At 40.8% G+C, this 23,329-nt stretch overlaps 2 protein-coding genes across 2 annotated transcripts; both read right to left on the bottom strand.

Annotated features, from left to right (window-relative positions):
* Nucleotides 1-8,808: 8,808 nt before the first annotated feature.
* LOC308093745 (uncharacterized protein) lies at nucleotides 8,809-11,145 on the bottom strand. Its single transcript, XM_080440076.1, has 3 exons — nucleotides 10,754-11,145; nucleotides 10,336-10,452; nucleotides 8,809-9,091 (listed from the first exon to the last, which is right to left on the bottom strand). Exons 1-3 carry the CDS (start codon nucleotides 11,142-11,144, stop codon nucleotides 9,030-9,032), a joined length of 570 nt encoding a protein of 189 aa, XP_080296202.1. The 5' UTR covers nucleotide 11,145; the 3' UTR covers nucleotides 8,809-9,029.
* A 2,462-nt stretch (nucleotides 11,146-13,607) lies between these two features.
* LOC308092738 (uncharacterized protein) lies at nucleotides 13,608-16,056 on the bottom strand. The gene is made up of 4 exons (XM_080438839.1): nucleotides 15,702-16,056; nucleotides 15,317-15,430; nucleotides 14,464-14,541; nucleotides 13,608-14,248 (listed from the first exon to the last, which is right to left on the bottom strand). The coding sequence occupies exons 1-4, from the start codon at nucleotides 16,027-16,029 to the stop codon at nucleotides 14,037-14,039; spliced, it is 732 nt and encodes a 243-aa protein (XP_080294965.1). The 5' UTR covers nucleotides 16,030-16,056; the 3' UTR covers nucleotides 13,608-14,036.
* Between the last annotated feature and the right edge of the window lie 7,273 nt (nucleotides 16,057-23,329).

Genomic DNA, 23,329 nt, shown 5'->3' with positions numbered 1-23,329 from the left:
ACATTTACAACCACTACATCTACATAAACATTCAGATTTGTGAAGTGCTCAACCCCCGGCTACGGATGTTGCAAGTTAAAGCGCACGGGTCGAAGTACCCGTATATTCCGTATTGTTCAATAAAAAGCTTTTTAATCCGATCGGCAGCCATTTTCTATGTATTGTTATTTTTTTTAATAATGTATCAGAGTGCAATACACCTTCCAACCGATACGGGCGCGTAGTTGAAAGCATATGGAAAAAAATCGAAGAAAATGGCCGGCGATCGGATTAAAAAGCTTTTTATTGAACAATACAGAATATACGGGTACTTACACCCATGCGCTTTAACTTGTAACATATGTGGCCGGGGGGTGAGCACTTTTTATTTGAAATCTGAACGTTTAAGTAGATGTACTGTAGTGGTTGTAAATGTAAAACTTTCAAAAAACAGGAACAAGTAGAGCCCAGGGCTAAAGGCATAGCAGCATCATGTTGTGAGCTTGTAGATCGGCTATTTTCGACAGGTTTTGACTTACCGCAAACAAATGCTTAGCCGCTCACCGGGACCAATTGGCTCTCTGTAGTGGGTGGTTTGTTTTGTGATGGTGGGTCCAACAATTGACAAGAGCTCGTCAAATTGGTTCGGCGTCATTCTAAAATACCATCTGAACCGTTCATCGTCAAAGCGAAGCTCTTGGACCAATCCCCAGTAATCCTCTTGCTCTTTCCTTTTTAGGTCATGAACCCAAAATCTTCTTTTTTTAGGTTGTTGCTGTTGCATCCCATCCCCTTCCAATAATGCAAGGGCAAGTGCCCTCCGCCTGTCCATCCTATAATAAAGTTTAATAAACTCGATAAAGTCGCAACGTAACCGGGCCGGGCTACATACAAAGCTAGTCTACGGGCAACGCAACGGGGAGGAAGGGGCTTGAAAGCAAGTGACAGATGCTGATGTGCGTCAGTGGTTGCCTGGCAACGTCAAGGAAGAAGGCGTTGCGGGCTACGGGGACGGTCTTGAATGTGAGTGACAGGTGCGTCACAGCGTTTTTTTTTTATCCGCTGGCTGCAAAAAACTGTGGTCGCGCACAACCTGCGTTTAACAGCGGCCAGCCAACTCTTGGTGGGAGCGCGCCCTAAGGAGTGGTTTTGGTGCCTGCCGATTCAGACACTGGCTTCTCCCTATGGTTGGACAAGGGAGCCTGTGCTCCCTCAAGCTACCGCTAAGGTTGCCAAAAATTGCGCGCATAAAAAAAAAATGTGCGGGAATCCCCTGAGCACCTGCCCCTGTAATGGTCTCTGCAGCCCTGACAATATCAGCTCTTCTCTACTAGGCTCTGTGGTTTTACACCTTTTATTATGAGAGGAAATTGTTCTAGTTTCACATGCTGTACTGACAGATGCTAGAAGTGACCAGACCACAGTGTTCCTGTAGCTTCATGATCTCTATAAAGTTGCACAATGCACACAAAAGGTTTACAAAAAAAACAATTACAATCATAAATGAAAGGGGACAAATGTTTGAGCCAAAATATTTTAATGAAACATTGTGTGTGGGTGCATGCATATGTGTGTGTGGCCGTGTGTGTGTGTGTGTGGCCGTGTGTGTGGCCGCGCGCGCGCGCGTGCGTGCGTGTGTGTGTGTGTGTGTGTGTGTGTGTGTGTGTGTGTGTGTGTGTATGTGTGTGTGTGTGTGTGTGTTTATACAACAAGTATTAGCATGCAATGGTTGTGCAGAGTTTGCAAAGTGAGTGCATGCAACAAGTGGGATTTCACATTTTGTATATGTACTGAGTGAGTGAGTGAGTGAGTGAGTGAGTGAGTGAGTGAGTGAGTGAGTGAGTGAGGGAGTGAGCAGTGGTGGAAAAAGTACTCACAGGTTTTACTTAAGTAAAAGTATCAATACTGCAATGTAGAAATACTTTGTTCCAAGTAAATGTTCTGTATTCACATTGTACTTCAGTAATGTTCTGTATTCACATTTTACAGTAAAAGTACAAAAGCATTGGACTTAAAGTACTAAAAGTACTCATTATGCAGAAAGTCCCATTTCAGGTTTCAAAATGTATACAAATCTTTTGAAAATAGCAGATCTAGAAGCTCTGCCTATTTTCAAATCGCTGAAGTACAACATAGGGCATAGTTGGTTAATGTATGTTTTGTCTTAATAATCCAAATCTGCAAAGTAACTAGAAGTAGTAACTAAAGTTTTCATATAATTGTAGTGGAGTAAAATTACAATATTTTCCTCTGAGATGTAGAGTAGAAGTAAAAGTATTGAAAATTGTAAATACTGAAGAAAGTAAAAAAATACCTCAAAATTGTACTTAAAGGGATATTTCACTTTCAAAACAACTTTGGGTCATTTTATCATCTACTCAGGCTTTTGTGAACCCCCAGACCGTTTTTAAGTTGCTTGATTCAGTATTTAGATATATGATATTCATTTTATCAGACACGCCCCCTTCTTATACAAACCCATTATAACTTCAAACTCCATTTTAACCACGTTAGATTTATCAAAAACACCCGTCCTTGGTTCTGGTGACTCACCCCGCCCTCCTAATACGCGAGGGGGCCGTGTTTTTTCGATAACTTTTTTCATTTATTTTATTAGATTTTTTTATTGTATTAGATTTTTTTCATTTTCCAAAAATAATATTAAAAATAAATGAAAAAAGTTATCGAAAAAACACAGCCCCCTCGCATATTAGGAGGGCGGGGTGAGTCACCAAAACCAAGGACGGGTGTTTTTGATGAATCTAACATGTTAAAAATGGAGTTTGAAGTTATAATGGGTTTGTATAGGAAGGGGGCGTGTCTGATAAAATGATTATCAAATATCTAAATACTGAATCAAGCAACTTAAAAACGGTCTGGGGGGCTGATAAAAGCCTGAGTAGACGATACAATGACCCAAAGTTTTTTTGAAAGTGAAATATCCCTTTAAGTACAGTACTTGAGTACATGTACTTAGTTACTTTATACCACTGTGAGTGAGTGACTGAGTGTTGTATTGTATTGTATTGTGTTGTGTTGTGTTGTGTTGTGTTGTGTTGTGTTGTGTTGTGTTGTGTTGTGTTGTGTTGTGTTGTGTTGTGTTGTGTTGTATTGTATTGTATTGTATTGAATTGTGTATCGTATTGAACACATTATCAAAACACAGCGGAAATAGCAGATCAACAAGCCTGCACAGCACGTCGCGATGCAACGTGTTGAGAGCTTGAAGATCAGCTACAGTATATCCACAAATATTTTAACATTTTGGAATATGACAGTACTTTCTTTGCATTTTGTATTAGTAATGTATTCCAATGTTCAGTGCCAAATTATTTATATGGCAATTAATCACCAAGTAACATTTCATGATCGTGACAGCCCTATTGTGACTAAAAACTTTGAACAGAGGTTCTGCACACAAGTTTTTTGAAAAGAATACCAGCACTCACTTTCATCCATTTAGGATCTTGTTTTTATTCAAGTCTTATCTGCACACAAGTTAACAGCAGCAAACCATAACACTGTGACAGTCTCTGCAGCCCTGACAATATCAGCTCTTCTCTACTAGGCTCTGTGGTTTTACACCTTTTATTATGAGAGGAAATTGTTCTAGTTTCACATGCTGTACTGACAGATGCTAGAAGTGACCAGACCACAGTGTTCCTGTAGCTTCATGATCTCTATAAAGTTGCACAATGCACACAAAAGGTTTACAAAAAAAACAATTACAATCATAAATGAAAGGGGACAAATGTTTGAGCCAAAATATTTTAATGAAACATTGTGTGTGGGTGCATGCATATGTGTGTGTGGCCGTGTGTGTGTGTGTGTGGCCGTGTGTGTGGCCGCGCGCGCGCGCGCGTGCGTGTGTGTGTGTGTGTGTGTGTGTGTGTGTGTGTGTGTGTGTGTGTGTGTGTGTGTATGTGTGTGTGTGTGTGTGTGTTTATACAACAAGTATTAGCATGCAATGGTTGTGCAGAGTTTGCAAAGTGAGTGCATGCAACAAGTGGGATTTCACATTTTGTATATGTACTGAGTGAGTGAGTGAGTGAGTGAGTGAGTGAGTGAGTGAGTGAGTGAGTGAGTGAGGGAGTGAGCAGTGGTGGAAAAAGTACTCACAGGTTTTACTTAAGTAAAAGTATCAATACTGCAATGTAGAAATACTTTGTTCCAAGTAAATGTTCTGTATTCACATTGTACTTCAGTAATGTTCTGTATTCACATTTTACAGTAAAAGTACAAAAGCATTGGACTTAAAGTACTAAAAGTACTCATTATGCAGAAAGTCCCATTTCAGGTTTCAAAATGTATACAAATCTTTTGAAAATAGCAGATCTAGAAGCTCTGCCTATTTTCAAATCGCTGAAGTACAACATAGGGCATAGTTGGTTAATGTATGTTTTGTCTTAATAATCCAAATCTGCAAAGTAACTAGAAGTAGTAACTAAAGTTTTCATATAATTGTAGTGGAGTAAAATTACAATATTTTCCTCTGAGATGTAGAGTAGAAGTAAAAGTATTGAAAATTGTAAATACTGAAGAAAGTAAAAAAATACCTCAAAATTGTACTTAAAGGGATATTTCACTTTCAAAACAACTTTGGGTCATTTTATCATCTACTCAGGCTTTTGTGAACCCCCAGACCGTTTTTAAGTTGCTTGATTCAGTATTTAGATATATGATATTCATTTTATCAGACACGCCCCCTTCTTATACAAACCCATTATAACTTCAAACTCCATTTTAACCACGTTAGATTTATCAAAAACACCCGTCCTTGGTTCTGGTGACTCACCCCGCCCTCCTAATACGCGAGGGGGCCGTGTTTTTTCGATAACTTTTTTCATTTATTTTATTAGATTTTTTTATTGTATTAGATTTTTTTCATTTTCCAAAAATAATATTAAAAATAAATGAAAAAAGTTATCGAAAAAACACAGCCCCCTCGCATATTAGGAGGGCGGGGTGAGTCACCAAAACCAAGGACGGGTGTTTTTGATGAATCTAACATGTTAAAAATGGAGTTTGAAGTTATAATGGGTTTGTATAGGAAGGGGGCGTGTCTGATAAAATGATTATCAAATATCTAAATACTGAATCAAGCAACTTAAAAACGGTCTGGGGGGCTGATAAAAGCCTGAGTAGACGATACAATGACCCAAAGTTTTTTTGAAAGTGAAATATCCCTTTAAGTACAGTACTTGAGTACATGTACTTAGTTACTTTATACCACTGTGAGTGAGTGACTGAGTGTTGTATTGTATTGTATTGTGTTGTGTTGTGTTGTGTTGTGTTGTGTTGTGTTGTGTTGTGTTGTGTTGTGTTGTGTTGTGTTGTGTTGTGTTGTGTTGTGTTGTGTTGTATTGTATTGTATTGTATTGAATTGTGTATCGTATTGAACACATTATCAAAACACAGCGGAAATAGCAGATCAACAAGCCTGCACAGCACGTCGCGATGCAACGTGTTGAGAGCTTGAAGATCAGCTACAGTATATCCACAAATATTTTAACATTTTGGAATATGACAGTACTTTCTTTGCATTTTGTATTAGTAATGTATTCCAATGTTCAGTGCCAAATTATTTATATGGCAATTAATCACCAAGTAACATTTCATGATCGTGACAGCCCTATTGTGACTAAAAACTTTGAACAGAGGTTCTGCACACAAGTTTTTTGAAAAGAATACCAGCACTCACTTTCATCCATTTAGGATCTTGTTTTTATTCAAGTCTTATCTGCACACAAGTTAACAGCAGCAAACCATAACACTGTGACAGCTGTTTTCAAGTGGAGCAGACAATTTGCGTGAGAACTGAGTGAGGAGGGGCTGCTACATATGGGCAAGTGCGTGCGTGCGTGCGTGCGTGCGTGCGTGCGTGCGTGCATTTTCACTATAGAAACAAGATGTTGAAGGAAGTGTGCTTTACAATGTACTTCACATTCACACACTCCACAACACTGTTACAGTACGTGTTACACACAGTACACCAGAGACATGTCCAACGTCTGGCCCGGCACAAGGGCACAAAGGCAGATTTGCTATGGCTTCCTTCCTAAAATGTATAATTCAGTGTCAAATATATATACGCCAGTCTATTCATGTAAAATTCATACAATGTTTCAGTGTTTTGAAATGAACCTGGTCAGTTCCTTTACTTGTCTTGTTTCATTCTCATCATGTGAAATAAATGTACTTGATTACATTACATTTGCCATTTGTACAACAGACAATGTATTGGACTGTAAATATTATAACAATGCAGATGTGAAAAAAGCTGATTTATTTTCTTTGCTTTTTTCTTTGGATTGCACAGATGCTTACATTTAGCCATACTGCCATGCCAACAAAGGTATATTGATATTGCACTGTAATTAAATCAAAATGTTGTAGGCCTAATATGATGCATTATGTGTCAAAATGTACAGTGCAAGGTACTGTACCTTTGTACCTATGGCCCTATTAAGCTAATTTCATACGTCGCCTTTGAAAAGAGTTTAGACACCCCTGCTTACACATTCACAACCAGTGGAGGCAACCATGCAAGGTACCAACCTGCTCATCACGAGCAGTTAGGGGGTCAGTGTCTTGCTCAAGGACACTGAGGGCCCTATTTTGCACGTCTTATTTCCAGGTCTTATGCGGTAATTGAGCAATAATGCCACCATCTAAAATGTTCTACTTTTTGTTATTGTGTTAGATAAATATAACTATATACTCTCACACACACACACACACACACACACACACACACACACACACACTCACACGCACGCACGCACGCACGCACGCACGCACGCACGCACGCACGCACGCACGCACGCACGCACGCACGCACGCACGCACGCACGCACACACACACACACACACACACACACACACACACACACACACACACACACACTGTTTTTGATGGGAGTGAGATAAGTTACTTTTGCTTTAAAAAGTACAAGATTTTTTTTTAATTCATTTAGTTTTAGTTTTAGTAACATCTTACCGGACTGTATCTTCAGTAGATCTTTCTCCTTCTTGGTCTTTGTCTGAAGAACTTCATAGATCATATATCGTTATATCATGTCCATCTACAGCCATTTACCTTTATTACTTGAATTCTTCTTGCAGGTATTTGATGAGGTCCACCTCTCCACAGGACACTGAAGACATAAGTATCTTCACTGCCTTAAACACTAGTACATTTATATCACATTTGACACACCAATAATATCAGACCATCTCACTTGCTCGCACGCACGCACGCACGCACGCACGCACGCACGCACGCACGCACGCACGCACGCACAAATTCCTAATAATGTGTCCATCATTGAATCATAATTAACTCTCTATAATATCATGAATTCAGGTTTTAACTATAAGCACTGAACTACCCATAGCATGCATCTACAAAGTGCAGTACAGTATGGTAACATCACATGCATTCACAAAAACACCTGGGCATGCAGTCTAGGGCAGTCAAAAATTACCTAATTTGTTAGGAAAAAAAAGAACTACAGTATGTTCAAACCATAACACTTTAAACATATATTGTATGCTGTAAAGATCCACATCTTTCTCTGCTCCGTGGTTAGTGCTAAGAAATATGCTCCCTTTGCGAGATCTAATGAATGATTCCTACTTTTAAGAAGGTAGGGTTATATAATGACTCAAACAAAACAAAGTCTGGCCTATTAATTTGAAATTGTACAGAGAACGCTATGAGCGACGTGTTGTGAAAAACAGTATCTTGACATTAAACGTGAAATGATAATCAAACCAATATCTATTCAGTTAGACTAAGTATAGCTTACGTTTTTGTAATGTTTACGTTTAAATAAAATGAAGGCACTCTGAGAAATGAAGCTATCATTACCAAATGGAGTCTAGTCTGGTTTTATACTGTCAGAGCTCTGGGCAGTCTGTCTGTGGATACTCAGCAGGCGAATGTTTGTAGCTTGAAGTGTAGGTTGCAGTATGCAAAATAGATGGTTGTGTGATCTCACAAGGCCAGCTGCTGTGCAAGCTTACAGGACCCCAGGGCCTCACAAGACAGATTATTGTCTCCGCCAGGCCGAAGGCATGGCCAAGACTATGTTTTGCACCCTGTCAGTCATGGGCCTGTTATAGCGTCACCAGGAGGCCTTTTGCAAAACACATTGTTTGGTATTAATCCTAGAGATGTTGTCCAAACATCACGCAAGTTGGTACACAGTATCTCTATAGTCATTAAACCAAAATGGCCTGTCGGATTTTTCATATTCCATCCTGATTGGCTAAGATTGGCATCCAAAGTTTGCAGGAGTGTTCCGTTTTGAACGAAATGCCTCAAATCATGAACACAGTGTGCGATTGCCGTGACACTTTGCACGCACATTACCACTAGGCTGAGGAAGAGATGCCACCCTAAAGCTTTCAAATAGGACTTAAGGTGGCGCGATAACAGGCCAATTCATGACTTTTACCAATAACTGAACAGATCAGCATGAAACTTTGCACGCACACTCACTTTTTTCACATCTGCCTTATAGCGCCTTATTACTCCTACAGATTATCTCTATAGTCATTTCAATAAAAGGAGAGATCAAGTTATTGCAAACGAAATATTTTATTGAAGAAAACATTTTGGAATTTAGAAGGTTCAAGGTTCAAGGTTGTACTTTATTGTTACATCTTGTGTACAGGTACATAAGAGGCTTCCTTCAGACAATGCAGCAGCATAGGTAATAGCAACAATAGAATAAACATAAAACAGATTTAAGGAGAAAGAGAGTGCAAAAAGAGCAAAAAGAGAATGAAAAGAGCATCATCAAATCAAATGTACATGTGCATAAAAAACAACAACTTGGTTGTATACACCGACAGCATTTTTCCTTCAGTAGCTGTCACCTAACTTTGCGTAAACAAGTTCACAGTATATTCTATAAACAGCAGATTAGGTACAGTAGGTGCTGTTCAGGCATAATAGCATTACCCTTTTCCCTGATTCGATTAGAATCCGTTAACAGTTAACGTATAAGATTAGCTTTTAATAGGGAGAACCACCCCGGAATCTAGGCGCTGGTGGTGGCATTGCAGGTGGAGTTGGAGGTGGAGGTGGGTTGCTTGTTGCATGCTGAAAAGAGAATGACAAGTGTCAGAGGCAGTGACATTTAAAGGCGGAGTCCAATCGCCTGATTGGCTGACGGCAGATTTGCTAGAAGTGCTCACACTTCATGCTGGGAATGACAGGATGTTTGTGAAGCATCCCCAGCAATAAAGATGAAAGTGTGGGAGAGAGATCTTCCTTATTGAACTTACGCTTAGAGCTAAATGTGATCAACACGGATCTGTCCGCTTTTTCATAATCCATCCTGATTGGCTAAGATTGGCATCTAAAGTTTATAGGAGTGGCTTGTTTGGAGCAAAATGCCTCAAATCATAAACAGAGCGTCCGATTGCTGTGAAACTTTGCACACACATTCCCACTAAGTCGAGGAAGACATGCCAGCCTTTTCACATTGTTCTGTTATAGCGCCACCAGGAGGCCGACTTTTGTATAACACAGTTTTTGATACTCCTTCAGATTCTGTCCAGAAATCACGCAAATCGGTACACAGTATCTCTATCGGCATGTGATCAAGACGGATCTGTCCCAGTTTTTTATATTCCATCTTGATTGGCTAACATTGGCTTCCAAAGTTTGCAGGATTGGTCACTTTTGAAATTTCAAATCATGAATTCAGCATGCAATTTCCGTGAAAGTTTGCACACACATTCCCACTAGGCAGAGGAAGAAATGCCACCCATTTCACACTGGCCTGTTATAGCGCCACCAGCAGATTTATTTTTGCAAAACTTTTTTTTTTATATTACTCCTACAGATTTTTTCAAAACATCACGCAAATCGTTATCTCTATAGTCATGTGATCATGACGGATCTGTCCCATTTTACATATTCCATCCTGATTGGCACATTTTTTACATTGCGGGCCCACAATAACCTACCTGACCTGGTGGAGACCCATGCTCCGATGAGCACTTTTTTTAGCTTGAATAATTAATTAAAACACAATTTCCACATTTGACACACACACACACACAAAAATAATCAACTACGGTAAATGAGTGAGAATGTGAAAAAGAACATTACAATTACAATTGCATGCAATTTAGGCATTTATCTCTTATCCAGAGCCACTAACTAACGCAAGATCAGACATGACTTGAACCCGAGTCAACAAATGACAGGGAAAACGGTCAATAGAGTTCAAAGACAAATGATTTAGTGCCACATCATGGTGTGCGTAAAGCACTGAGGTAACATTTGGAGAAAAACCCTGAAAACCCCTGAGACATTTTGTGACATAGAATACTCACAGTGCATGGCAAGGTGATGGCTCAGGCCTATGACCACACACAGCAGCATAAGACACATCACCCCCAGACACACTATAACAACTATGAGAGGTCTTCTCACTGCTTTAGTGCGCCGACCTGCAACAGGAAAGCACAGCCAGAGAGAGAGAGAGAGAGAGAGAGAGAGAGAGAGAGAGAGAGAGAGAGAGAGAGAGAGAGAGAGAGAGAGACATAGAGCGAGAGAGAGAGAGAGAGAATATCAGAAGAAGGAACACTATTGAACTGGGCACTGTACATGCTTCAACATAATTTATTTTAAGTGAAATAATGTGCAAAAACATTGCTGCTGCAGGAATATGAAAATTTGCACATTGAACTTCTTTCCATATTGTAATCGAGTAAGGATCATTACAATGGTTCGTAACGATGTCAAACTTACCCCGAGTGTGTCTTCCTGCCAGATTCTCCGTTGTGACCTGCTGTGGCCCAGGAGCAAGCCCTAAATCGTCCACACTCTCGTAGATGTTAACCTCTCTCTCCTCTTTCTCCCCCCTCTCCTCCATCTGTCCGCTGTCCTCACTGTCTGCTCTCTGTCCTCCAACTCCATCTCTCTGTACTTTGTCTCCATCTCTCTGCCCTCTGTCTCCATCTCTCTGTCCTCTGTCTCCATCTCTCTGTCCTGTGTCTCCATCTCTCTGTCCTCTAGCTCCATCTCTCTGCCCTCTGTCTCCATCTCTCTGTCCTCTAACTCCATGTCTCTGCCCTCTGTCTCCATCTCTCTGTCCACTGTCTCCATCTCTCTGTCTCACCTTCTTTGTCATGTCTGGCATGGCATAAATATCTGTAGCCATCTTAAAAGTTTGAAAGCAAACTATCAACTATCGTCAGCTGCAGTTTGGTTACAAGACAATGTGGGCAATGAGGAAGAAACAGACGGAAATCCACAACCTCCTACTGACTCTCACATGAACACACATCCTGCAAGCAGTAGTCATGACACAGTTAGACTAATCTCTCAAGATAGATTTGCAAAAACAAAGAAAGAAATAAATAAAACCATTTATTTTTTACAGTAGATGTTCCCAGATTGTAGTTGGACACAGGCACACGCGCACGCACGCACGTACGCACACACGCACGCACGCACGCACGCACGCACGCACGCACGCACGCACGCACGCACGCACGCAGGCACGCAGGCAGGCAGGCACGCACACGCACACGCACACGCACACGCACGCACGCACACACGCACACGCACACGCACACGCACACGCACACGCACACGCACACACACACACAAACACACACCTCTACTAGTGGATCCAATTCCTGTGCATATCAATGGGTTTTACATTTTGACTGAAAGGACAAATGGTGTATATTTATAATTACAATACAACGGTCATAAAGAATGATACTAAATGGAACATTATATTGAACAATAGACACAGTACTGCTGCTCTTACTGCAGGTAGTGAGATGGAAGACAGGAAGTGAGGGGATGTTTCCTGTGTGAGGGTAAGCGAGGCGTTACTGACCACAAACACGTCATAGAGTGCTACTTATCATTGTTATATACTACAGCAGCAGTATATACTACAACAGTTCTCAAAGTATGGCCCAGGGACCACCAGGGGTCCTTGAGGGGATTTCAGGGGGTGCCCAGCAACAAATTATTAACAGTTTAAACACTTAAGCCCTCTTTTATTTGTGGCTATTTCAAAATAGCTGATCTACAAGCTCAAGTGTTGCCAAGTGTTATGAGCTTGTAGATCAGCTATGTTCTAATCTTCATCAAATCAGATCTTCTCTTCTGTTATGGGGGATTTTCAAATGGGGGTCCGTGCCCAAATAATAATGTATCAGTGTGATCCTTGACATGAAAATGTTTGAGAACCACTGATCTACAATACCATAGTGTCACCACTATTGGGAACACAGCAAAAAAAAGAAAAAAGAAAAAGTCCTTCATGACTGCTGCCATGAAGCTGTACAATGATGCTAACCCATTAAAACCGAAAAAGCATCTGTGACATTTTAGCTTTTAGCGTTGGCAATTCAAAAATCTCTATAGTCATGTGATCAACACGGATATGTCCGATTGGCTAAGATTGGCATCTAAAGTGTCCATGTCAGCCTTTTCACATTGGCCTTACTCCTACAGATTTTGTCCACAAATCTCAATCACATTATCTCATAGTCATGTGATCAAGTCGGATCCGTCCCACTTTTCATATTCCATTGGCAAAATTTGAACATTTGCTGGCCCACAATAACCTACCTGACCTGGTGGAGACCTGTGCTCCGATGAGCACTTTTTCTAGCTTGAATAACTAATTAAAACTTAATTTTCACATTTGACACACACACAAACTCTCGCACGCACAAACACACGCACACACGCACGCCAATTAGGATGGAATATGAAATATCAGACACATCCATCGTGATCACATGACTATAGAGATACTGGGTAGCGATTTGCATGATTTTTGGACAGAATCTGAAGGAGTATTAGCAAAAAATGTTTTTACAAAACCTTGCAAAACCTCGCCTCTTGGTGGCGCTATAAAAGGCAGATGTGAATAATGCTGGGCAAATGTTTTTGTTGGTCTCTAGGGAGTGTGCCTGCAAAGTTTCACACAGATCGGTGCAGTTATAGGTAAAAATGGGAATCGGCCTGTTATAGCGCATATTTTGTTCAAGACTAACCAATCCTGCCAACTTTGGAAGCCAATCTTACCTAATCAGGATGGAATATGGAAAATTGGACAGATCCATATTGATCACATGACTATAGAGATATACTGTGTACCGATTTGCGTGATGTTTGGATAGAATCTTTAGGAGTAATATAAAAAAAATTTTTGCAAAGATCTGGCCAATCAAAATTGGGGCAGAGGTTCGGCTTTGGCATCCAGGGAGTGTGTGTGCACAGTTTCGCAGCGACCGGACTAACAGTGCCGGAGATTAGCTGTTCACAGACAGACGGACACATGGACGGACACACGTACGGACGGACGGACAGGGTGCAAAACATAGTATCGGCCATTCCTTTCGGCCTGGCGGAGACAATAAGGGATGTAGTGGTTAGTAAACACAAGAACAAACGGGGCTCGCAACTCACTTGTTGAATGCTCCAAAGGTTTTTTATTTGCGACAAACAGCAGATATGACGTTTCAACCCTTTCGGTCTTTTTCAAGTATAAACAAGAAGCAGGAAATGACATCTTTTTATAGACAAAAAGTGAATAAATTGGCTATCAGCCCCACTTGGTGATCAGGGGCGGTACCAAGACTTACATGATTTCTTTACAAACATCGTATACATGATTTCATAACAACAACTAAAATGTACATTACAAATTGTAGTCCTGTGTACAGCAATGCCTGTTTTTAAAGGACATGTACTGTAGTATTTCCAACATAGGCTTTACCACATGGACACCCGAGCATATAGATTACATTATTAGTTGTACATTAGTTATTATTTCACCTCTTATTTTAATCTCTTGACCCGTTGACAGGTGATAGAAAAATAAAAACATCTATTATTAAAAAAAGTATTGTGTGACACACTGTAGGTTTTTTTTTTTTTTTTTACATACTTTTAGTACCCTCTTGTTTTAAACATTGTTTTTAAATTATCTGTCTGTTCCTGAAACTACTCGTCTGTACTACAGATTCTACGGATCCTATCCAAGTTTCCTAGGGGTTTATCACTCAAGTTCATGAGGTTGATCATCTAAATGGAGTTGAAGGTGTCGTAGGGCCTCCGGCCTCCGGCCTCCGGCTCTTCTTTTGCCCCCTACGGCATTTCTTCCTGGTCCTCGTCGTGTTGTCTGGCCTCCTCGGTTCTGGCCGGCGCCCTGTTCAAAAAAATCGGCCCTATTTGAGGTGGGTCCGCTGGTTTCTGAAGGTGTGTCTAGATCTGTGGTGGAGGAGTGAATCACATCATTGGCAATGAGAATATTTTCTTCTTTCTTGTCCTTTGGGATCCTCCACATATAAACTTCCTTATTTTCATAGTCGTTTGCATCTCTTTACATTAGAGGTATTACATTTATTTTACAATTACATCCCTGATAATAATTACAATCATGGAGCATTTAATATTCAATAAAAAATGTCAATAACATCTGTCACCTGTAAGCTGGTTTACTCTCTGGTAATTCTCTTCAGTCAGGTTGTTACAGCTGGACAGGTTTTTATTGACTGAATAACCTGCAAATGACAAAAGAAAGTGTCAATAAGCACTGTTGTGAACTACTGTTCTTGATCTGTGTGACCTGATCAGGTTGGTGTCAATGTGTTTGAGTATGTTAATAGATCTCAGCATGTATTATAATACATTACTAGCCAACCCACACACTATCAAAAGTTAAGCAGGGTAGTTTTCACAAATAATGTGTACCCTTTTCCTCCCCACATTTTGCAGATAAATGAGTGAGAATGTGAAAAAGAAAGGTCACATCATTGCATGCAATTTAGGCATTTATCTCTCATCCAGAGCCACTAACTAACGCAAGATCAGACATGACTTGAATCAAAGTCAAGAAATGACAGGGTAAATGGTCAATAGAGTTCAAAGACAAATGATTTAGTGCCACGTCATGGTGTGGGTAAAGCACTGAGGTAACATTTGGACAGGTAACATGACAGGTAACATTCTAGCACAGCTAGAAAAATGGCAGGAAACAAAAGCCCTGAGTGAGTGATGTGGTAGTTTTGTGACATGGAATAAAACATAAAACATTTTTTTCTGTGATTTATTTTATTTTATATTTAATTATATGATATACTATATTTAATAAATACCCTTTGTTTTGCCGTTTAAAAAAAAGTTTTTTCACAGAATCAAACGTTTTATGGTCATGATTCACCAGGACCCTGGATGGCTTGATTCTAGGCTTAAAAGGAAAATGTCAATGGGAAAAATGCATTGAGTATTTTGCAGTGGAACCCGGAAGTGGCCGCAACTGCGATGCTCTATACTCACAGTGCATGGCCAGGTGGCTCAGGCCTATGACCACACCCAGCAGCATAAGACACATCACTCCCAGACACAATATAACCACTATGAGAGGCCTTCTCACTGCTTTAGTGTGCCGTCCTGTAACAGGAAAGCACAGCCAGAGAGAGAGAGAGAGAGAGAGAGAGAGAGAGAGAGAGAGAGAGAGAGAGAGAGAGAGAGAGAGAGAGAGAGAGAGAGAGAGAAATATCAAAGGAAAGAATAATATTGAACTGGGCATTGTACACGCTTAAGATAATCTTTTAAATAAAAATTGCTAAAAATTGCTGCTGCAAGAATATGCATTTTTTAATGTTCCATATTGTAATGGAGTAAGGACCATTACAATAGTTTGTAACAATGTCAAACTTACCCCGAGTGTGTCTTCCTGCCATGTTCTCCGTCTTGACCTGCTGTGGCCCAGGAATAAGGCCTAAATCATCCACGCTCTCGTAGATGTTAACCTCTCTCTCCTCTTTCTCCCCCCTCTCCTCCAACTGTCCACTGTCCTCAATGTCTCCTCTCTGCCCTCTGTCTCCATCTCTCTGTCCTCTGTCTCCATCTCTCTGTCCTCTGTCTCCATCTCTCTGTCCTCTGTCTCCATCTCTCTGTCCTCTGTCTCCATGTCTCTGTCCCCTGTCTCCATCTGTCTTTCTCACCTTCTTTGTCATGTCTGGCATGGCATAAATATCCGTAGCCATCTTAAAAGTTTGAAAGCAAACTATCAACTATCGACTACAACAACGACTGCAACTACAGCATGTATTCCTCTCCGGTCTTCATTAGCTACAGTACATAGAACTGTCTGCTGCAGGTTACAAGACGATGTGGGCATTGGGCAATGAGGAAGAAACAGACGGAAATCCACAACCTCCTACTGACTCTCATATGAGCAAACACCATGCAAGCAGTAGTCATGACACAGACACAGTTAGACTAATCTATCAAGATAGATTCGCAAAAACAAAGACAAAAAAATAAAACCATTTATTTTTTACAGTTGATGTTCCTAGATTGTACACGCACGCACGCACGCACGCACGCACGCACACGCACACGCACACGCACACGCACACGCACACACACACACACACACACACACACACACACACACCCCTTTATAGTGGATCCACTTCCTGTGCATATCAATGGGTATTACATTTTGACTGAAAGGACAAATGATGTTAACCTGACTGTCAAATGGAAGAAGCTTGCGACACACATTTTGTTAAATGAGATTTCCGGAGGGAGGGGGGTTTACCAGGCTAAAATGATGTAGGCTACATGTATAATTACAATACAATGGTCATAAAGAATGATACTAAATTGAACATTATATTGACACAGTGCTGCTCTTACTGCAGGTAGTGAGATGGAAGACAGGAAGTGGGGTGATGTTTCCTGTGTGAGGGTAAGCGAGGTGTTACTGACACACATCATAGAGTACGTGCTACTTGTTATATACTACAGCAGTGGTTCTCAAAGTATGGCCCAGGGACCGCCAGGGGTCCTTGAGGGGATTTCAGGGGGTGCAAAAAATTAGGAACAGTTTAAACACTTAAGCCCTCTTTTATTTGTGGCTATTTGAAAATAGCTGATCTACAAGCTCAAGTGTTGCAAAGTGTTATGAGCTTGTAGATCAGCTATTTTCTAATCTTCATCAAATCAAATCAAATCTTCTGTTATGGGGGATTTTCAAATGGGGGTCCGTGGCCAAATAATAATGTATCAGTGTGGGGGTCGCGTGAAAATGTTTGAGAACCACTCATCTACAACAACATATTGTCCCCACTATCGAAAACACAGCAAACAAACAAACAAAAAAAACATGCTGTTGTTAACTGTACAGTATGTTTCAAAATAAAACTTAGAATCACTGTATTGGTCAATTACAGTTGCTGTGTAGTCTTATATACAGGCTGTGGGGGTTACATCGACAAAAGGGCCAGTAACAGGCTGAACAAACTAGTGAAAAAGGCTGTCTTTGTCGTTGGAGCTCAACAGGATGGTGTGGAGGTGGTTGGTGGAGGTGAGCACAATGAAGAAGCTATAGTGGCTATCATGAACACAGATTCATTCTTCCAGTTCAGAAGACTGAGGGACTGTGTCAGTCCTTCATGACTGCTGCCATGAAGCTGTACAATGCTGTTAATACTCGATCCACCACCAGGGTTGAATTTATTGATTGAATACGTTATTAGACAGATGTAAACAGCACATGGTAGGCCTACAGTCAGACATTTTAGCTAAAAGGATAATACAAAAAAATCCTGGGGACTTCTTTCCATTGTGGTCCTATGTATTCAATGCATCAACATAGCAACATAGCGGTGCAGTAGAAAGAGAATTTACCCATGTTTGTTCTATAGATGGGTGGTACTAGATCGTTGTCGCTACTTCTAGTATTGTGGCTGTGGGTGTCACTCACTTTGGAGAAGTGGTTAGTCAGGTATGAGGGTATTGAGGGCATTGAGGGCAATGTCCCTTTGACTATCTTAAAAACAATCCTATTTTAATTGCTTAACCCTGTCTTCTACCCTGAGCCATCCCAGACTAGCAAAATGTGTTGGAATTATTGGTGGGTCATGGGCTTTAGGCCGAGAAGTAGTCGAATCAGTTTGTTTTGGGAGGTTTGAAGCTTAGTCTTTAGTGACTTTAGCGATTGGGATGTTGAAGAACCAAGTGTTCCAAGCATAGTCAAAGTGGCATTCAATGAGGGCTCCGGCAAAAGTCCTAAGAGCACTTTTGTTGACAAAAGAGGACATTCTGCCCCAAAATCTTGTTCTTTGATTAACTTTTTTGATCAGCTTTGATGCCATACTTTCACCTGTCCGTTTGTTGTCAAGAATACAGCACAAATAGGTAACCTATTCTTTGCTTGAGATTACTATAATATAGTTATAGTATTTACAGTTTAGGCACTCTTAACGCTCTTAATCCATATATATATATATATATATATATATATATATATATATATATATATATATATATATATATATGGATTAAGAGCGTCTGCTAAATGCTTAAACTGTAAACTGTAAACTATATCATCAACTCTGACCTTGAAATCATTTGCTTTTACATTACTGAGGGAATGTTTGGACCCAAAAATAATGGATTCTATTTTACCAAGGTTTTTGATTGATTGATTGATGTAGTTTATTTAGTAAGACATGAGAATAGTACATGACAGTACATAACAGTACATGGAAGTACAAATTCACAATACAAGGTCTACTAAACTGGAACTCTCATTAAGCACTAAGCTTGTTTAAGATGAGAACCCCATGCACACAAATCATGATGAGGTCAGGTGTAATGACCAATATGACTCGAGTTCTTCAGACGCTCATCCCTGTGGCGTGGACTCATGTCTAATGACAATGTGACTCTTGTACTGGTGTCTCTGTATCTTTCATTCTTGCTGTGTTCTCATTATCTGTTCGTTTTGTATGACAGCTGATAACTGCCTTGGCAACAACATGTCCCGTGTGGGATAAATAAAGTCCATCCATTAAACCTTGTGACAGACAGACAAAGAGACTGGGACAATCAAGTGCATATCGTTGCTGAGATTACAAATGAAAGCTGTGGTATGTTGTTTGTGCTGATGGGTTACTAGCCTGTATCGTCCACCTCGGATCATCATACACAGCAACGTCCTCAGGGACACATTCACAAAGAATGGATTGATTTGCACCAGCTATTAGCACCATGAATTCTATGTCGATTGGGCTTGCTTATCTGCCCAGTATGCGATAATTGTTTCCCTAGGATGAGCAGGGCCAGCCACAGTTTCTGATTGGCTGAAAGGGGGAAAGGGAGCACTCTGCTGTGTTTGCTTGGACTGCGCGCAAGGCGGTATTGACGCCTCGGAGGTACCGAGACTAGGGGGGTGGGGGACAATGATTAACGAATCTGTCATAACTCATAACTCATAACTCGAACAGCGCAGAGTTGGCTGAAGTGGACCTTGGATGGTGCACCTCCGTCGGGGTGTCCGAAAACAAGCGCTCCCACGCCCTGCTCATCCTAGGAATACAAATTTAGCGCTCAGCATTGAGTTCTAATTCCCATATAATCACGGCCTAGCTGGCGTGTTATGACAGCAGTGCAGTTTCCCCCTGTTTTGCATCTGATTGCAATTATCCATGTGCCAAAGTCTAGCTTGAATTGTGGCTTTGCACCGCATGTTTATTCACGTACTGATGCATCTGTCAGAAAATACTTAGTAGGAGTTAGTAGTTAGCAGAACCCAAAAGCAGGACTCGAGGCAGACAGGTTCAACTCAAAGTGTTTATTGAACTAGACCAAGAAATCTTCCAGATACAGGCAAATGCAGGCCAGGCAGGCTATATCAGACTTGCAGATGGCTAACTGCCAAACACAAACTCACCTAATAAAGATTTATGGACATAGAAAGAGTGCGCTATAAATAGACAGGGAACTAACTAGATGCAGGTGAACTCAAATGACAATCAACACAGGATAGGCTGCTAGAGCAAACAGGACACATGTGACTAGGGTTAATGATAATCACAGGGTGAGGAGACAACACAGTTAACAGCTACAATCAATATGTCCGTAAATGGACAAATGTGTCTGTGCCAATTCTTGTTCATGTCCGTGGCACATTTTAGATTTTGTATTGTGTTCATAAGACTTACTGACCAATTACTGAATGCCAGTCTCCAGGTTTTCTTCAGAATATGTATGACACTGATTTAATTAACGCAGATATACTTAAACAATGTGCACATTGGAATAGACACTATGGGACAAGGAGTCCACTAGTACAGTGGTTCACAAGGTTTTTATTTTCAAGGACCCGCATAACTCTGAGAGTGTACACATGGAACCAAATGGACCCACCAATTGGTTCCATGTGTACACTCTCAGTTACAGACCTGTAAGGGTCCATTTGGACCCCCTTAATCAACCCTAAAGGTCACCTTGACCCACTTTGAGAACCGCTAGTGTACATTTAGCGCAAGCTTTATGTGTTTCAGAGCTGCCAAGTCTCACCCTTTGAGAGTGAGAGTCACGCAATGTAACCTCTTCTCACGCCTCACGCCACACTTGCCATTGCACACGCTTTTTCCCCCCTCTCATAGCAAAAATAAAATAAAAACAGCAACCGGGTGGAAAACGGAACGCTCGTCCTAAAACACACTGCCCCATTTTTTACGCGGACCGTAGCCGCCGGATTAGACCTGGGTAATCTCTCAAGAACATTCTGCTCTGCGTTGGAATCTGTCGTGAAGGCTCGTCATAACATGTACGCACTGGGCTACAAGTGGGCGTGCCTTCAGATCAGGAAGCAGGCCGCGCTTTACCCAATCAAATGTAGTGGGCGGGATTCACGTGTCCGTCGATCTTCCCCCCTCGAAACAAACCCAAACTAATTTAACAATAGCGTCCGCGGAGCAGACAAAACCACGGAAAGATATTCACATTTTAACTTACTCTTTCATCATAGAAACAAGTGGGCTTATAACCAAAACGATCCATGTTCTCTGGGAGAAGTGGTGTTAGTGTTCCGTGTAGAAATATTGTTAGTGGGAATGAAAACATAGTGGCACCACCGGAAGTGAAAGCTGAAGGCAGACCAAAACCCCGGTTTCCTTTGCGCACGGGTGCTACGTCGCCATTGTCCCAGAGCCGGTTGAACCGTAGTCCTAAAACACCCTCGCATTGACGAGAAACGCAGCCCCAAAACACACTCGCCCCCATTTCTTTCGCCGACCGCGCCCGCCGGATATACCCGGGGCGAGCGTGTTTTGGGACGAGGCGTTCTTGTATTCCATCACGCCCACCAGCCAAAGTGTGCAGATTTAAGCAAATATTTTAAAACAGTGAAAGCTACCGAGGAAAAAGAAACGGAAAGTGTTTAGACGACTCAAACCAAAACTCAAGCCAAAACCGAAGGTATTGAAGAGATCAAAGGATTTAGCTGCTGCCATTCTGATAATGTCAGGAGCAATCAGACAACACTACGACCAGGTAGGGTCCAAGTTAGCCCTGGTCCAGAGCGTTAGTGAGTTAGAGAGAACTCACTAACACTCTGGACCAGGGCTAGGTCCAAGTGTTTCCAAATGGACTGCAGTCTGCACAGAACCCTATCCATCAGATCAGGGGTCTTCAACCTTTTCAGGCCAAGGACCCCCTAGCTGAGAGAGAGATGAAGCAGGGACCCCCTCTATATTGTATAAAATTGTGTTTCAGATTCAACTTTTTTTGTTTACTTGGTCTGCTCTTTTTTTCCCTCTACACCAAACACCTCTTTTCCAAAAATAGCCGATCTACAAGCTCACAATGCCTCGCAGCGCGAGGCATTGTGAGCTACATCTACCACTACATCTCAGAGGCAAATATTATACTTTCACTCCACTACAATTATTTGAAAACTTAAGTTACTAGTTAGGCTACTTTGTAGATTTTTATTATTATCACAAAACATACATGAACAACTTCAGCCCTATACATTTCGGCCATTTGAAAATCTACAAGCTCACAATACGTCGCGATGCGACGCATTGTGAGCTAGGAGATCCGCTATTTTCAAAATATTTTAATACATTTTATACATTTGAAAACTTGTGAAACGGGGACATTGTGCATAATGAGTACTTTCTACTTTTGGTATTTTAATTACATTTTGATACCAATTATTTTTGTACTTTTACTCAAGTAAATTTTGAATGCCAGACTTTTACTTGCAGAGTATTTCTACATTGCGTTATCGATACTTTTACTTAAGTAAAAAAAATTAGTACTTTTTCCACCACTGCCAAGATCACAAATACAGTCAAAGTCAAAAGGCTGAGGAGTGGAGTGTGACAGCATCATTGGCTGTCACCGAGGAGTTTGTGGTGCTTGTGTGGAGGCGTTACAATATAGCAAAAGCCTGAAAATGGACAACAGCGGTGTAGAAATCAAAATGGTAAATTTCTATTATGAGCCAATGGACTCAAACTCAGACACTGCCAAGTCAACACGCTTTAAGTCAGAAAAAAAACAACAACAATATTTTAAAAGTCTAGGTGGGCTGTGATTGGAGATTACTTTCAGTTAGGCAGAAGAGTAGCCTAATAGTACCAGCATACATACAGTAATATGTTCCAATACATTTTATTGACAATGTTTCGAGCCTGCATGGGCTCTTTGTCAGCTCAAACTCACGAGTTTGATCATCTTGTAGATGTTTGGTAATGAATGATAATCAAAACCTAGAAGGTGATTTGTACATAAGGTTTTCAAATAATTGTAGCGGAGTAAAAAGTAAAATATTTGCTTCTGACATGCAGTGTAGTAAATGATAAAGTATTGAAAAATGGAAATACACAGGTAAAGTAAAAGTACAGAACTTGAGTAAATGTAGTTATGAAGTATCTTCCAGCCACAGTCATACATAAAAATGGGCCAGAACTCAACTTATTTAATTAGTACAAATAAATAGTTAAAATAAGAAGTCTGCTAATAGCCTCTACACACTGCCCGACATTTGAAATGGTCGGCGAGTGAACAGATCGTTAAGCATTTCACATTGCACGAGTTTCTCTCTTGAAATCCGGCTTAAATATATCGTTGTGATTCTCGCACGATTGATAGGTCGGCGACAGGGGTTAACTGATCGCAAGATATTTCACCACGATGTGATCCCGACCCAATACAAACATTTGTTTTTATTACAAACGTCTCACAAAAACGTGAAAGGCTCCCGTGATATATGCGCGAGACCGAGACAGGACGCTAAAGATTGACATTAAATAATTCTCAATTTCTCTGTATTTCTCTCTCTCCCTCTCTGAAACAAACGTTTCAAAACTCAACCAGGGAGCAATTCAGATCGAAAGCAGTGTTGCCGTGTCCGCTTGTTATAAGCGAGTTGCTTGTAAAAAATATTGGTGGTTGCGTTTCTTTTTAGTTTATTTCCAAAGTGTAGTTGCTTATTTGGCTTTATTTCTTAATGTTGTTTTTTTTCTTTGAAAATAGCTG

The sequence above is a fragment of the Gymnoscopelus braueri genome (genome assembly GCF_963280865.1).
Source record: "Gymnoscopelus braueri genome assembly, chromosome: 10".
Lineage (NCBI taxonomy): Eukaryota > Metazoa > Chordata > Actinopteri > Myctophiformes > Myctophidae > Gymnoscopelus > Gymnoscopelus braueri.
This window is presented reverse-complemented; position numbering and strand designations above follow the sequence as displayed.

Excerpts from the sequence above, each read along its gene's own strand:
- LOC308093745 (XM_080440076.1), bottom strand. The coding sequence starts at position 11,144 with ATGCCAGACATGACAAAGAAGGTGAGACAGAGAGATGGAGACAGTGGA. Across the intron at positions 10,453-10,753 it reads GGCAGGAAGACACACTCGGG|GTCGGCGCACTAAAGCAGTG; the intron begins GTAAGTTTGACA and ends TTCCTGTTGCAG. Across the intron at positions 9,092-10,335 it reads CCATCACCTTGCCATGCACT|CATGCAACAAGCAACCCACC; the intron begins GTGAGTATTCTA and ends TTCTCTTTTCAG.
- LOC308092738 (XM_080438839.1), bottom strand. The coding sequence starts at position 16,029 with ATGGCTACGGATATTTATGCCATGCCAGACATGACAAAGAAGGTGAGA. Across the intron at positions 14,542-15,316 it reads GAGCCACCTGGCCATGCACT|GTTATTCAGTCAATAAAAAC; the intron begins GTGAGTATAGAG and ends TGTCATTTGCAG. Across the intron at positions 14,249-14,463 it reads GAGAGTAAACCAGCTTACAG|ATCTAGACACACCTTCAGAA; the intron begins GTGACAGATGTT and ends CCTCCACCACAG.